Below are 15,756 nucleotides of genomic sequence, written 5' to 3' on the forward strand. Positions count from 1 at the left end.
TGGGGAACCGAGTATCAAGGCCCAAGCCATATGTTCGGAAGGAGTGAGATCTGCACAATCAAATCTTCTGCATTTGTTAGGTAATTTATTTGGGCCTTTTAACATTTTTGATAATTTTTTGAGTAAATTAGCAATACAACTCTTGATTGCAATTTCTACTTTGATTTGAAAAATTATTCAGCTTGTTTGGTTTAGTTTTTCAGGATTTAGATTTCAGAAAATTAAATTTTTTTATTTTTCGTATTTTTTTTTTACTGAATTTTTTAATTTTTAAATACACCTAATATAAATACACTTAAAAAAAAACATAAAAATTATATTTCAAATTAAAAATCAAATATTTTTTTTGAGTTGAGGGGGTAGAGTGATATTGAGTGATAGTTTAAAGGTGTAAAGTGTAATTTACTCCTATAATTAAAAGGATACTTCCGCCGTTAAAGTCCAAATTGAAAAGAATTAACAAATGAAGGGGAAGTGTTATAATTTTTGGTCCAATAGGGTAAAGTGATATAGACAATAGTTTAAGGGTGTAAAATGTAATTTGCCCCCTCCCCTTTTATTTTTATTTTTATTATTGGTGCTCAATGGGTGATTTTATTTACACACCACCTTTCATCTCAAGGCATACCATTACTCAAAGCACACCTTTAGTAATTTGATAAATAAGAAATTTGTTCAATACATATCACAATTTTCCACCTTTACCCTTACTTACACACTCCACTCACAATCTTCAATCTTCCATATTTCCTATAGTACACACCTCCGCTTCAAAAACACACACAACGTCCCCCCCCCCATTATCTGTTTCATTGTCATCACACAGGTTTGGACTATTTCCGGTCTCCATTCGTGCTGAAGATGACTTCACTGCATTCTTCTCTAGTTCACGACCCCCTCCATTATCTGTTTCATCAAAGACGCCGGTGGTGATCGTTGTTATCATCACAGTTGAAAACAACTCCACATTAGAGATACAGTAGGTGAGAATTCTTCATTGGCTTAGATTTTAAGGTTTTATGTACGTTTTTCCATTGCCATCAGCATTGTATTTGAAAATGTAATTTTGTGAACAGTTCGACACTAGTCTTTCGAACTTTGACCTTTTGTCTGGAGTGTTCATGTCAAACATAATGAAATTGTTCGACATTTTATTGTCGAACATAATTAAATTGTTCGGAGTTAGTCTGTCGAACAGAAGCATTTTGTTCGATATTAGAGTGTTGAACAAAATGGAATTGTCCGGTTATGAACTTTTGAACGGACTTATCCTTTATTGTTTTCTATTTCATTTTCAGAAATGGATGGCCTTTCGCGTATTCCACTCACTACCTCAAAGAGACGACGTCGTGCATTAACAAATTCATCATTCAGTCCAATCAAAATCTTCAATAATACATATATTTTTGGATGCTTCTTTAAGGGTTTTTAGTTTTTGTTTCAGGGTTTTTGGGTTCTTGAGAGAGAAGATACGTAAGTAACAGTTCAGAAGAGAGGTGTGTATTGTATTCATTATTGCCCTTTGTCCTTTGTGATCATTTTACATTAGGTTAATATTGTAATAAAAAATAAACTAATTAATGGTATGCCTTAAGATGAAAGATGGTGTGTAAATAGAGGCTCCCATGCTCAAGCCATTTTACAGACTTCTAAGGGCATAGATCCAAGGACTATTTTGTTTGGGTCCATAAGAACAAACACATAATTTGCTTAATCCATAAGAACAATGCATTATCTGTGCAAATTGTTTCTCACACTCATTCTCTTATCTCTCATCTTTTGTTTCTCCTTTCTACTTTTTTTTTTTCCCAGATGCACTAATCGCCTTCAAGGGTGTTGATTTATAGGTTGCAATGGCCTCTCAAATGGATAGCTGAATGGGATAGATCTTTAACGCTGTGTTTGGTTGGGGGATTTGAGAAGGGATTTAGATAAGGAAAATGTATGTAAAATGTGAATAAAATATACATACATTTTACCTAATTTCACACTTTTTTTATTTCCCTTTCTAAATCAGTTCCTAAATCTTTCGACCAAACACAGTATAACAGTAGCTGGTGTTCTTGCCAACGATGATGATAGATGAGAGACGTTGAGGCTAGTCAGGTCTGTGCAAAAGAGATTATGCGCCACTACTGTCATCCCATCTTCTATCGCAACACCTCATTTTCTCTCTATCTACCCTTATCTATCGCCATTGCCGACCTAAAGAGCTCCACTACCACCCTAAATAGTTGCCCCTAAATTTGATTAAAAAAAAGGACTTTCGAAAATTGATAACCAAATTGTTAGATCTGAATTTGAGCAATTGAACTACCATCACGAAGATCATGGATTCATGTTTGATTTATGGGTAGCATTATGCACAAATGTGGTGAATTGGGGTTGCTATGGTTGGGTAAGTGATACTACATATTTCTCTCTCTCTCTCTCTCTCTCTCTCTCTCTCTCTCTTGTTCATAAGGTGTTTGAGGAAATACCTTAGTGGTTGTTGATGGGTTTGTGATGGTTTATGGACAATGGGCTATGATTGAGATTCGTATTGGAGCTGTGTGGTGTAAGGCTATGAGATTGAAGTTGAGTGGTGTACCGCATTTGAGAATGGAATTGGGTGATGTATGGTGATGGCATTAGAGCAATAATACTATCATGGTTATTGGGGTTGGGTGGCGATTGCAGTAGTGGTCTTGGAAGGGAGGGAGAAGGCATGGTTGGGATGGAAGTGGATGACATATGAATTTGAACAGAGAGAATAAAAAATTTAATAGAAAAATTAAAATAATTTGAATAGATAGGTTCAAAAAATGCAACAAATAAAATAAAAATTTGAAAAGATAAGTTCTATCTGTTATTAAAATAATGAATATCACTTATTCATTAACAGATAGGTTCAATAGATAGATTAAAATTATTAAAATAATTTTGACAAACAGATAAAAATTTGAATAGATAGGTTCAGTAATGGAATAGATAAAAATAAATAAAATTGAACAAATAGGTTAAAATAAAAATTTTAAAAGATATGTTGATGGTCTTTTGACTAACAAATGTCCTTATATCCCCAACAAAACAAACCTTTTCCCTAATGACTTAGACGGATGGGAATATGGATTTATCAAGGATTTTCCCTTTTATCTTTTATTTATAATTTTATTTTTTTATTATTATTATTTTGTTTTTTTTTTTATTTATAATAAAGGGTTTTAAAAAAAAAAAAAAGGTTCAAAAGAATAGCAAGGTTGCGGTGGGATTTTCATTGAAGTAGTTCAGATATGATCCTAAAAGCCTATTTAATTGTGATTTCAGATTTTTTGTTTTTGTTTTTCTGTGTTTTTTGGAAACAAAATAGTGAGTTTGAAAGTACTTATCATTTTCATCTTTGTGCAAAAGAAATTTTAGAAATTTTAATCCATTTAGTTGTGTTTTCATTTCCAAAAATCATAAATTTGTTAACAAACTGTTTCCAAAAACAATTTTCAATTTTTTTTTTTTTCATCCGTAAATAAGCAACTTTAGAAAACAGCAAAACTTGTTTTCAAATTTTAAAATTTATTTTCACACAAATGAGAAATTTGAGTCTTTTCAAAAAAAATTATTGTTTTGTTTTTCTAAAGATAGAAAACGAAAAACACAACAAAAAGGGATAGAAACTTTCAGAAAGATTAGGTAAACAATTCCAAAAATTAAGAAGTGTTAATTACACCAAAACCCTTTTAACTATTAATGAATATCACTTTACCCTTTTGATATATTGATCTCCTTAACTATGAAAATCGTACAAATACATCCCTTTTGGAGGTGGTTTGGAGGGGGTCTGGAATGCTGAAAGTGCTACATTTTTATAACTAAGGGGATCAAAATATAGGGCATAAAATAATATTCGCTGATAGTTGAGAGAGTCTTGGTGTAATTAACCTAATAAACAACAGAAGCACTCTTCCTAGCCAACTAAAAAAATATTTAGCATGCGAAAATTTGCTGATTATTTTAAGTCAATTCCAAAGCCACTGCTGTAATATCACGTCAGACTAGGAAGAGTCTACTTGAAAGCAGCTTGGCAACTACTCATTAGCCTTCTTCACCTTTACTCATCAAATCCACCAAACAAATCAATACAAGAAAAAGGGTAACCAACCTCTTAAAGAGTGCCAACACCCCCCAAAGCCAGCATTCTCAGAAAATGATTAGTTGACTGACAGGCTGACAACTCCATAAAAGATTAGAGTAACACTTGAAACAAAAGCAAAACACCATCTCTTCTTCCTCACTCAAGAAAGTTCCTCAGCCCATAAAAATAAACAACCCAGAAAAACTCAAAAGCCCCACCACCACTACCACCCTATAATGAGGATGTGATGGCAGCTGAGATGATGATGGAAGGAAGAGTAAAATGCCCCCAGAGGTATGTCCATGCCATCCTACACCTATTGTCACACCCATAATTCAATTCCTTCCTCGAGAGCCACCCAGATCGCTACTAGCCAATCAGCCTCCGAAGTACAAATACTACCGAGGAACAAAGAGGATGATGATGATCACCAAGAAGAAACTCATTCCAATTCTTATTTTCACACTTTCAGGCTTCTCCATCCTCAGGCTTCTTAAGATTTCTACTGTTTCTTTGTTTTCTTCTCCTCCTGCTGTTGCTTTGCCTCCAACTCATCCACACACACAAGGCCCATCAAAGAGTCGATCTATTTCCTCTGACAGCGCTGCCACCCTCACTGAGAAGGAATTTCGCCTTTTGTCGAATCTGATTTCCCTTAGAGCCCCTTGCAACCTCCTTATTTTTGGGCTTGAGCAGAAATACCTTAACCTCTCAAGAATCAATGCAGGTGGCAAAACTGTCTTTCTGGAGGACAATTCAGAAAAGCTGAACAAAATCGAAGCCAATTACAGTAATACCCGGATTTACAAAGTTGAGTACCAGACAGTTGCCAAAGATGCTTACAAGCTGCTCAAGTATGCAAGGCGAAACCCTGCTTGTGGATTGCAGCACTCAAGGTCAGGTTCACTCAAAAATTCAAGTTGCCCTCTAGCTTTGACAAGGTTACCAAGGGAAGTGTACAAGCGTAAGTGGGACATGGTTGTGGTGGATGGACCGAGGGGTGATGCACCAGATGCACCAGGAAGGATGGCTACAATTTACATGGCTAGTCTGATAGCAAGATCTGGGAATATAACAGATGTGGTAGTCCATGATGTAGATCGAATGATTGAGAAATGGTTTGCTTGGGAGTTTTTGTGTGATGAGAACTTGGTTTCTTCCAAAGGAAAACTGTGGAATTTTAGGATAATAGGCAAATCAAATTCTACAACATTTTGCCCTGCCAAAACAATTTTAATAGAGTAACAGCATTCTTTCTTTGATGATTGCATATTGATGAACATTCTTTACCAGAAAACATAGGCATAAAAATGATACATACCTGGATGCAATGACTGTTTTGTGTGCACCAGCAGAACAGCATGCTTTTCGAGGTCCAATACATCCAAGCATTTGGTTGCTGCCCTTTATTACAGGCAGATATGCCATCAGCTGAAGCAAGACAGCAAGGTCAGAAAATGGATGTGAAGTATCTTCAAATGACAGGTTTCCATTATTTTCAGGGGTCAAGAGTCATGTGCAGATCAGGAGCTCATACAAAGGTATCTTGTTTCAACATTTGAAAATGACAAGCCAAATACAACACTAACCGTTATCCAGAACCCTCTGGGAACATTTCACTTTCACCTATCTAGCTATGATGTATTCAAAAGACAGTGCAAACAACTTTATCTGTAGACGGCTGAAGCAGCAGAAAGATATCATGAAAAAAAAAAAAAGTCTCAGAGACCTGATCAGGTTAGAGCTAACAGGTTAGTTTTGGATTGCAATGAATTATTGAATATGTCGAAACAAAAACTTGTTCTGTGATAAAATGTACTGCAGCTAGAAAGGTTCTGTTTCAGCTAATGCAAGTATATTAATTTTCCATTTTCTACATGTTACTCTATATCAAATCCTTTGTGCAAACAATAGAACTTGTTTTTATTACAAACTCTAATTTGATGCATAAAAAATGGTTTACCTACTGTGATTTTGTTGATTTATGTACAACAAAGATTCATAATGACTAACATTCGGTTAGACAAAAATGAAGCCCTAGTTCGACTCGTCATTATGGTATAGACAGCTGAGTTGATGTGCTTCTATTGCACGATGATCTGTGAACTAATTAACTGCTGAGTTTTAGGCTGAATCCATCCATGATCTTGCCCCTCATGACAAACAAAATTATGGCCCCATCTAATCTTGAATTCAAAATAAACCAGTACTTTAGGTCCAGAGGTTCGAAATCGAGGCCATCGGTGATTCTCTTGACATGATCACCACCAAAAGTATCATTTACTTGCATCTGTTCACTGCATTAAGAGAATAAAATATTCAGCCTTAGGAACTCAGTTTCACAAAATCCAGGTTGCAAAGGAAACAAATTGATAAAATGAAATATATTACATGGTAGCTACTCCCTCATTACCCATTTGGCAAAGGAAGAGGATTTTATAGGGCACATGAACTGATGCTAACAAGTTGACCAACTGCCATACATGCACCTATCAATGGGAGGAGGTGATTATGAACATATTAAAATGTAGGAAAGAACATAAACACTCCTGGTACAGTGTTACCACATCCTGAGGGAATATTTAAGTTTCACTTATATAACAACCACATGTAACACAATATAACTAGGAGTACATTTAGAAGCACATGCATGTAAAATAATGAATTTCCTTTATCTAACCTCAGAATCAAAAAATAATGTAGAAATTTGAAGACATTCAACTGCATACAAACAAATGCAAGGCTTACCATCTGTTTGCTGATGTAAGGCTGTATCTTGATCGATGTCTCTGACTGAAGTTCAACCCTTGGAGAGTTTCTGTTCTCTTCCTTAAATTCTTTTCTAGATTCCTTTAGGCTACCAGATTTCCAACTCTATCAAAATTTGGTAGCCAGTTAACATCAAAATTATTGGTGACAATCTCTTCTTTCCTCTCCATCTCTATCTTTCTCTTCCCTTCCCAAGCAGCTCCCGCCCATTTTGGATTCAATTGGAACTTCCTTATTGCAAGAAGAAGCAAGGTTATTTGTTCCTAATCTTGATTTTGGTCTAACATTAAGTGGATTTTCTTCAGTTGCATCAAACCAGGGAGGAGGTGCCCCCACATGCACATTTTCTTCAGCCTCTTCTTGAACTTAGGAAGAAATTTGAATCAGGTCATGCAAACCTGAAGGTGGGGAAAAAGGTGCACAGATGCGAAAAGAAATATCACCAAATTTATCTCCTTCATCACTAAGGTACCAAGAAACCTATGTGAGCTTTATCGGCACATAATGTCCATAATTCTGCCCCCAAAAACAGAAGTGGGACGAGTAATATATTCAGCTTCCAAGAAAGATCAAGTTAAAATGAACTGGTTAAAGATGTATACCTTGAAAACTGCTCTCTCCATTAACAATTCTTTTATCAGGATATGCCTGGTACATCTAAACAATAACAACATAATCATTTGCCAATAGTTCAACAAGACATTTATATGAGGACTTTTAAAAACTCCAGGTCAAAATCCATGATGAAATTTTTAATCAGACAAGACAAACCAAGAATGTGAAAACACAACTTAATTGTTGACAGGATATCAAAATGCCAACATGAGTTGCCAACTTTTAGCAATTTGTTTAGTTATTCTGAATCTTTGATATAACATGAATATAAAACTCCCAATAAGTGATAGCAGTAACACTTACACAGAGTCAATACAGCATGACTAACTACAGTCACATTATGTTGGACCATCCAGCATTCATGTTAATTGTGCAACAAACAAGTCTTTGTCAAGAATGATCAAGAAAGAGATGGGTGAAAAAACTACTAAAAGATCAGACCTCCTTGTTGCTGGCGGTGGTCGTTGTAAGTGAGCACACCATGGGCTCTCCTAGAATTATGGTAGGCACATCTCTGGACGTGAAGAGTGAGAGAATTGAAGCAACCTTCAAGGAGAGACAGAGAGAGAGGGGAATGGAGAAGTCTTTGAGCATGCTGGAGGGGATGAGCTTTGTTATAGAGTTGGCTCAGTGATAGAATGATGATACGATGACGATCTCTCTGGAGGAAAAATATCTCTTCTTTTATAGGTAGGTCGGGCACTAGAGGATCCAATGCATGTCGCCTGACAAACTGGAGGAATATTCTAATGATATGTAACTGTGTTCATCAAGTACGAGAAACCCTTGAGCACATACGCCTTAATCATGACCTCAAGTTGACTGCACGTTGAGGCCTTCTTTCTTTTCTAACAATCTGTTTGGATCGTGACGTGACGTGAGGTAAGGTGAGAAAAGAAATGATTGTAGTTTCTCACCTAGGTGAGAAAAAAAAAGAAAAGAAAAGATTATAGTTTCTCACCATTATGTTTGGATGAATAAAATAGAAGAGAATGTGGTTTCTCACCTATCTTGTTTGGATAGTGTAAATAAGAGAATAGAAAGGAAAATGTTTTATTTCACTTTACTAAAATAGCCTTCCATCCATATTAATAAGCTATTTTTTTTCATAAGGGTAATTTTGATATTTTAGAAAATTTTCACCCAATTCCTTTCTCACCATCTCTCATCATTTCTCACCTACCTAACCATCCAAACAAGTAAAGGGGTTTCGTATTATCACCATTTCTTTTCTTTTCTCACCAAACCCCTCCATCCAAACGGAGTGTAAGACTGGTCAAAGTGAAGCATCCTCCCAAGCACATCACAAATGAGTAGAGATTCGGTAGGAAATTGTTGGGTTAAACAAACAGAACACAAGCTACAATCACCTAGAGCAAAATTTAGGTATCTACTCCCTTAGCTTTCTCTCCACGTTCTCTTCTCCAACAAACAAGAGGAAACAAGTTAAGTTCTTACCTCTTGTTTTCTCTTCTTTTGTTTTCCCTTCTCTTCTCCTCTCTTTCTATCCAACCAAACTAAGTTACAAGCTTTTGAATTTATTTTCCAAGGTTCATATCCTTTTCTAAGACTTAAATATCTTGCCATATTTGGGTATAATCAAACCTTAAATCCTAGCCTGGCATTAAAAGCTTAACCCACAATGCAAAAGGTTTCCAAAATAAAAGCTTACTGAGAGATACAAAATCTCAATCAGAAAATGATTACAGTGATTATGCTGATGAGCAAACTTACCCTTCTGTTAGAGAGATAGCCTTCAGCAGAGCATTTCCCATCATTACAAACAAGAGACTGCCGGTTATCCATGTAACCTGATATCAATAAAAGCGCAAAGCAATTACATTGGGCATTCTCAATTCCATGGGAACCTCCATTACAGTTTTAAAAGAAGATTATAATCATAATAAAGCATATAAGTATTCAGATTATGGACACTTGCTAAATCCTTCAAACCCCATGAATTTGTATCAAATTGTGTGCCCGCAAGCGAATGTGAATTCGAATAATGTAGACAAGGGCCAACCTCAGAGACTTCAGATAGTTCTGAATGGGAAACCTGATAGCTCTCATTAGTATAATTTTGCAGAGGCATAACACCATTTGAAAAACTTGATTGATTGTCAAAACTATATATACGTTCAGAGTACAGTTGATTGTGGATATCATTTGACGATCCAATTAAATAGTTCGCTAGCAGTTTCATCTTCAAGTGGTTTGCACTTTTTCTCCCACTGAAACAAAAAGAAAATAGAACTGGTGAGTACTGCCATGAAGCTACATATATAGTTTAATGGAAAAAAGTGGACATATTTTTCAAGCATTCTATACTAATTAACCAAACATATCGAAAACAATAAACCAAGATAAGAGTGTAAAACTATGAAAATAGAAGTACCATTGCATTATCATTATCAAATTGACCCATCTTGTCATGAGAAAAAATTAATACATGAAAATTATATATGATGCAAATTGGGATTTATATAACAATTTGGGGGTTTGTGGTAGAAGAAGAAATTTGAAATAGTGAAATGAAATTTTAATATCAAACAGGGGTCTTATCTCATCATGGAAAAAATTTAAATACAAGAAAACAATATGTTACAAATTTATATAACACATTGGGGGGTTTGAGGTGGGTGAGGAGCTTTGCAATAACGACATGGATTTTTTATGCTTAATAACTATTTCTAGGAGAAAGGAAAATTTTGTTATGTTGTGTTTGGTTGAGAGATTTGAGGAGAGATTTGGAAAGAGAAATAGAAAAGGTATGTGAAATGTGAATAAAACATGCCTATGTTTCACCTTGTTTCACATACCTTTTCCCTTTTCCTTTCCAAATCCCTTTCCAAATCCCCCAACCAAACATAGCGTTAAAGGAAGTGCAGAGAAACCAAGTTAAGAATGTCACATGCATCATGTTCAAAGGATGACTGCTTAGTCGAACACATTATATATGCTTTTGGTTTTAAATGGCATAAATGCAGTTTCTTTACATCAAAAATCAGCAAGTTTCCCAGCATACATAAAGTAGACAGCAAGATGGTGCAAACTAAAGCCAAATGAAATGAGACATCAACTCAATGCTATCTCAAAAACCAGTCTACTGAATAAGTTATAAGATCAGTAGCTCATTTTGAAATCCACGCTTGCTATTCTTCTTGGAAATTCTTATCTTGTAATTTATAAAACACATCTAGTTCAACACATTCATTTCTTTGATTAGCCATTTGAGTACAACACATTCACTGGATGTTATATACATGTAGAAAATCAAACAAATATCTAACCACAAATCAAAATTAATTTCAAAAGCCAAGGATGACACAATATTTAAAAATAGATACCTTAGTTAGATCCACCTCGGAAATCCTAAAGGAATCGACTTGATCCATATTACCACTGTACTACCATAAAAAAGTAAATAAATTCTTCAAATGATCAGTACCCACCAGGTGATTAATTGCATTACCACTAACATTCAAAGTGCAAATTTGAAAACACAAATAGATTGAAAACCGAAAAGTAATGTAATAATCATTCACTTAACTTCCAATAGAACTAAGGGCATCTCCAATCCTTGACTCAAACCTATATTAAGGGCATCTCCAATCCTTGACTCAAACCTATATCAAACTTAAATTTTGGGTAAAAACTAATCAAAACACCCTCCATGCCTAGACCAAATCTTATACCAAATTGAGTTTTATTCATATTTTTACCCAAATCAAGGGAAACTCAAATGTTTACTCAAATTTTCAATGCTATTATGTGACTCTCAAATTTACCGCTTTGCCATTAGTAAATTTTTTACTCAAACTTATGCATAAGCCTGAGTTTGTATATTGGAATTGTCATGACCCGAACCCGCTCCTATGGGTTAAGGACATAACCGGCCAGTAATCCTGAGATCACCTACGGCCTCAAAATAGAACATGATGATTTGTCAGAGTAAAGGGGCCAAACGGAAGCAATAATTAAAAACTTTGTCCATAGAGCCGTGCTTATATGCACATCAAACAAACCATATTCAGATACGTTAATAACCCACATCAAAGGTACAGTTTCACAAAATTCATTACAGACAGGATCATTCAAAACGAGCCATCCTATAACAGACTATTTACAGATATACACTAGGCCCTTGCCAACAAGACAAACCATAAGTACATAGCAAAAAGGCAAGGTAGGTCTCAAGAGTGAGACACAAGGCTGACTTCCTCAAAACTCGGATTTTCCTAGCAGACTTCACTGGGGCTGGGTTTGGACTTCCCTTGGCTCACCTACAAACACATGGATGAGCGTGAGCGATAGCCCAGTGAATAATATCAAACATGACAGTTACATAACAATTTATAGAACAACATGCTCCAAACGGCCTTGGGCCCAATTTATACTTCTATTTAACAAAGATATATGACTATACGAAATGCAAATCAAGTAACTCTAAACATTCTGGCCTTTGGCCCATTCGGGTTTCCATTCATGGCAAAACGGCCTTAGGCCCATTCACTTATATCGAAACGGCCTTCGGCCCATTCATTCATGTCAAAACGGCCTTTGGCCCACTCTTTCATGTCAAAACGGCCTTCGGCCCACTCATTCATGTTAAAACGACCTTTGGTCCATTCATTTATATCAAAACGACCTTCGGTCCATTCATTCTTATCAAAACGACCCTTGGTCCATTCATTTACATCAAAACGACCTTTGGTCCATTCATTCTTATCAAACGACCTTTGGTCCATTCATTTACATCCAAACGACCTTTGGTCCATTCATCCTTATCAAAACGACCTTTGGTCCATTCATTTACATCAAAACGGCTTTTAGCCTATTCATTCATATCAAAGCGGCTTTGAGCCTATTCATTCATATCAAAACGGCTTTTAGCCTATTCATTCATATCAAAACGGCTTTTCGCCTATTCATTCATATCAAAACGGCTTTTAGCCTATTCATTCACATCAAAACGGCTTTTAGCCACAATCCCAATTAACAACTCATAAGGTTTATAAGGGAATAAACAATTAGACATTGACGAGCTTTCGAATGTTGATATTACTCACAGTGATCGGCTTGTTGATTTGCCCTGGAGCTTGACCCTACACGTTTCATGAACACAAAAGGGTCATTAACAGTTCAATCCGTTCCTTAATTCGCATATTCCTCTTTAGGCTTTATTCTTATCTTATCAACTCATTTACAATGCTTAACATATGCCTAAGAGTGCTTATAAGTGAAAGAGAATGGAAAACGAAACACAGAACGCATGAACAAAATTTCAGGAAACAGGGTCCCCGCTCGAGCGTAGACTTCCCCGCTCGAACGGACACTATCGGCCTGCAAAAGTACTAGTTGCCTGAAAATTACGCTCGAGCGTTAAATAGGTCGCTCGAGCGGAAGGCCCGTCAAAATAGCTCCCACGCTCGAGCGTCAACTTTCCCGCTCGAGCGGAAACCATGTCTGCAGGAAATGCTGGGAGCTCGATTTCTCCGCTCGAGCGTAACTTCACCCGCTCGAGCGGACATCGAAAATCTGGGTTTTCCAGATTGAGTTCTTGAGCTTCATCTTGACATTCAAAGGCTCTAAATGCATGATTTCGGTCCAAACTTCACAAAATTATATACTATCATGGTACAAACATAGGATTACAATATATTGAAGCTCAATTTCATAATTTATCTACATGCATGTCCCAAAATGTGTCAAACTCAATCATTAACATAACAAATTCATGCATTCAAGCTTATATCTTCTCAATTTGTGCATGCATGTCAATTCTTAACTCCATCAATGCAAATGGTGTTCATTCTCATGGAACACAACAAAAACATGCTTGCATGTAGGATTTAACACTCATATTTCCATATTCATCCCAATACATGCTTGATTATGCAAAAACATGGTGATCCTATACATGCATGTGCATTTTAACTTCAAATTCATCAAGTAGAGTACAACTCTTGTTCTTGATCACCAATTAACCTTTAATTCACAAAATCACAAGTTCGAACTCATGAATTCATAAACAATCACTTACCTAGAAGCTCAATCTATGGTCAGTTCTTGAGTTGGACTTCAAATTCATAACCTTGGGCCAAAAATTACACAACTTTCTCCCTCACTCTCTCTCTAACAGCCGACCTCCTCCCTTTCTTAGAGTTTGTTCAGCCAAAAATGAAGGTATATGAGAGAATGAGGAGTGTAGTGCTCAAATACAAGAAGCCCCACTAGCCACATTTAAGATATTAAACAATTTGAGCACAATGCCATTAAATAATTCAATTTAATCTGGTCCGAATCAATTTTTCGATTAAATTTCACCGTAGGCTCTAAAAATTATGCCAATCACAATGGCGTAATCAATTTCGGGTTCTGTGGCCGATAAGGCCCTCAATTATATTTCCAAAGCTGATTATTCAAACAGATATTCCTACGGTGAACAGATAAAATTTCAAAATCTCATATATTCACATAATGGCACATAAAATCATAGTAAACACGTAATCATACTCAATTTAAGGACCAATTGGCATACTACGGAACAAGGGTATTACAGGAATGGTTCATATTTCAGTCAAATTTGAATAAAATTTTGAGTAAAGGTTGGAGATGGCCTTATAAACCAAAAAAAAAAAATCACATGCCAACGTTTACCTGATTCTTTGTGTTCAAAAATAAAAAATCGATATTGTTGGCACCATAAATCTACAATTTTATTATTTATTATTTATATAATTGCAGGACATGTGGCACCCTCCTACTCATTTGGAGGTTATGAGAAGTTATGAAATGTGGAAAGATGATGGAGAACAAAGTAGAGAACATAGAGCAAGAAGTGGAGGTTGAAGGAAGTTATGGACGATTATGGAATATGAAATGGAGGAGGTGGAAGAGTTGGTAATTTTAAGTAGTTTTTTTCTACAAATGTTTTCCTATAAATAGACATTCATGGCTACATTGTAAAGGATGAAACTCAAATCAAAGAATATTGATTTATATTTTTCTTGTCATTTATATTTTCTGCATTTTATTTTACGCACTTCCTTTTCGAAGCATAGGAGTAGAGGTAAGTAATTGTTAGTTTGATTGTTCACTCAATCACTCCGATTGTTCACTCAATCATCTTTCTTCGTCTCCCTCCTTCTTCTTTTAATTTTTCTTTTCTTTACACTTGGCAATTTTGAAGTCCTCTTCATTGAGGCAAAAGAACCGTCAACGCAATCGCTTGATAATTAGCTTGAATTTAATTTGTATAGATTTTTCAATCCTTACTGACACGTTCGCATTTATGATATTTTCTTTCATAGGAAAAATAAGCCAATAGATATAAAAACATTGTAATATACTTTAAATTTATGGTTTTTCCCCTACCTACATTTACTCAACAACCAAACGGAGCTTGAACAAAGTAGTACACATGTTGAAGAGTCTCTATCATAGCAATAAAACCTCCACCAAGCACATTTAGGCTTGGTTTGACAACACCATTGTTTATTGGCTTATTTGGGTCATTATTACCTCTCTACTTCTTTGCACATCTTTTTCTAATAAACAAAAAAAACTAGCATATAAGTCATACCCAAAACAACCCTATTCACGCAGCAACGAAAACACAATAATTTTTTTGTTAGCCCACTTGAATGGAGTTCCAACAAAATTGTCAGCATTTTCAAATTCTTCCTTTTCCTACGTTTTCTCAACAGCCAAACTGGCCATAACTTCAACAATAGGAACAGTGAATACTTACAAGGCAAAGGAGCCTCCGACCTCGTCGATATCAAAATCGCAGAACACGCGGGTTAGGGGCGAAGAGGGCTAGGGTTTTCGAGGAAGAACCGAACGTCGGAGAGTTTCTGCTGAAACCGAGAGAGGAAGGAGGAGAAAGGGTTTCTGCTAGGGTTAGGGTTTTTGGGATCTAAACTAGTAACTGAAATTCGAATCCCAACGACTTATCGGAATTCAGAACGCAGCGAATTTGTTGTTAGGCTCCGTTTGGTAGAAGAAATAAATTTCATTTTTAAAATTAAGTTCATCATTTTAGTTTTAAAATAGTATAAAAATCAAATTAGGTATCAATTTTTTTTTTTCAATTTTATATTTGGCCAAAATCCCTCTATTGGTCCTTTAAAGTGAAAAGGAAAATCCAAACTTTTTTTATTTGTACGTCAAAAAAAGCCTCTCTTTTATCAAGGACAAACAAATTTGTTTTTTATTTTATTTTTATAGACAATCTAACTATTTTTATATTTCAAACTTTA

The 15,756-nt window shown here is 35.6% G+C and overlaps 2 protein-coding genes across 33 annotated transcripts; one reads left to right on the forward strand and one right to left on the reverse strand.

The window, feature by feature from the left end:
* Positions 1-4,040: 4,040 nt before the first annotated feature.
* Positions 4,041-15,550, reverse strand: LOC114277816 (uncharacterized). 32 transcript variants are annotated; one of them, XR_014356152.1, is made up of 10 exons: positions 15,246-15,548; positions 10,840-10,894; positions 9,428-9,723; positions 9,227-9,303; positions 7,480-7,534; positions 6,857-7,340; positions 6,522-6,597; positions 6,319-6,405; positions 5,430-5,539; positions 4,041-5,278 (listed from the first exon to the last, which is right to left on the reverse strand). XR_014356152.1 is itself a non-coding variant. In XM_028219774.2 (8 exons), exons 3-8 carry the CDS (start codon positions 9,693-9,695, stop codon positions 6,219-6,221), a joined length of 504 nt encoding a protein of 167 aa, XP_028075575.2. In that variant the 5' UTR covers positions 9,696-9,723; positions 10,840-10,894; positions 15,246-15,547; the 3' UTR covers positions 4,041-6,218. The 32 variants fall into 32 exon arrangements, 11 of the variants coding, with proteins under 11 accessions (XP_028075575.2, XP_028075579.2, XP_028075578.2 ...); XR_014356150.1 differs by having other exon boundaries at positions 5,430-5,789; positions 6,072-6,405; XR_014356155.1 differs by lacking the exon at positions 6,857-7,340.
* On the forward strand, positions 4,391-5,984 carry LOC114277796 (arabinogalactan O-methyltransferase 2). The gene has a single exon (XM_028219741.2). The coding sequence runs from the start codon at positions 4,391-4,393 to the stop codon at positions 5,351-5,353; it is 963 nt and encodes a 320-aa protein (XP_028075542.2). The 3' UTR covers positions 5,354-5,984.
* Positions 15,551-15,756: the final 206 nt, after the last annotated feature.

Source organism: Camellia sinensis, chromosome 15 (genome assembly GCF_055761805.1).
Source record: "Camellia sinensis isolate YWXY chromosome 15, ASM5576180v1, whole genome shotgun sequence".
Taxonomy (NCBI): Eukaryota; Viridiplantae; Streptophyta; class Magnoliopsida; order Ericales; family Theaceae; genus Camellia; species Camellia sinensis.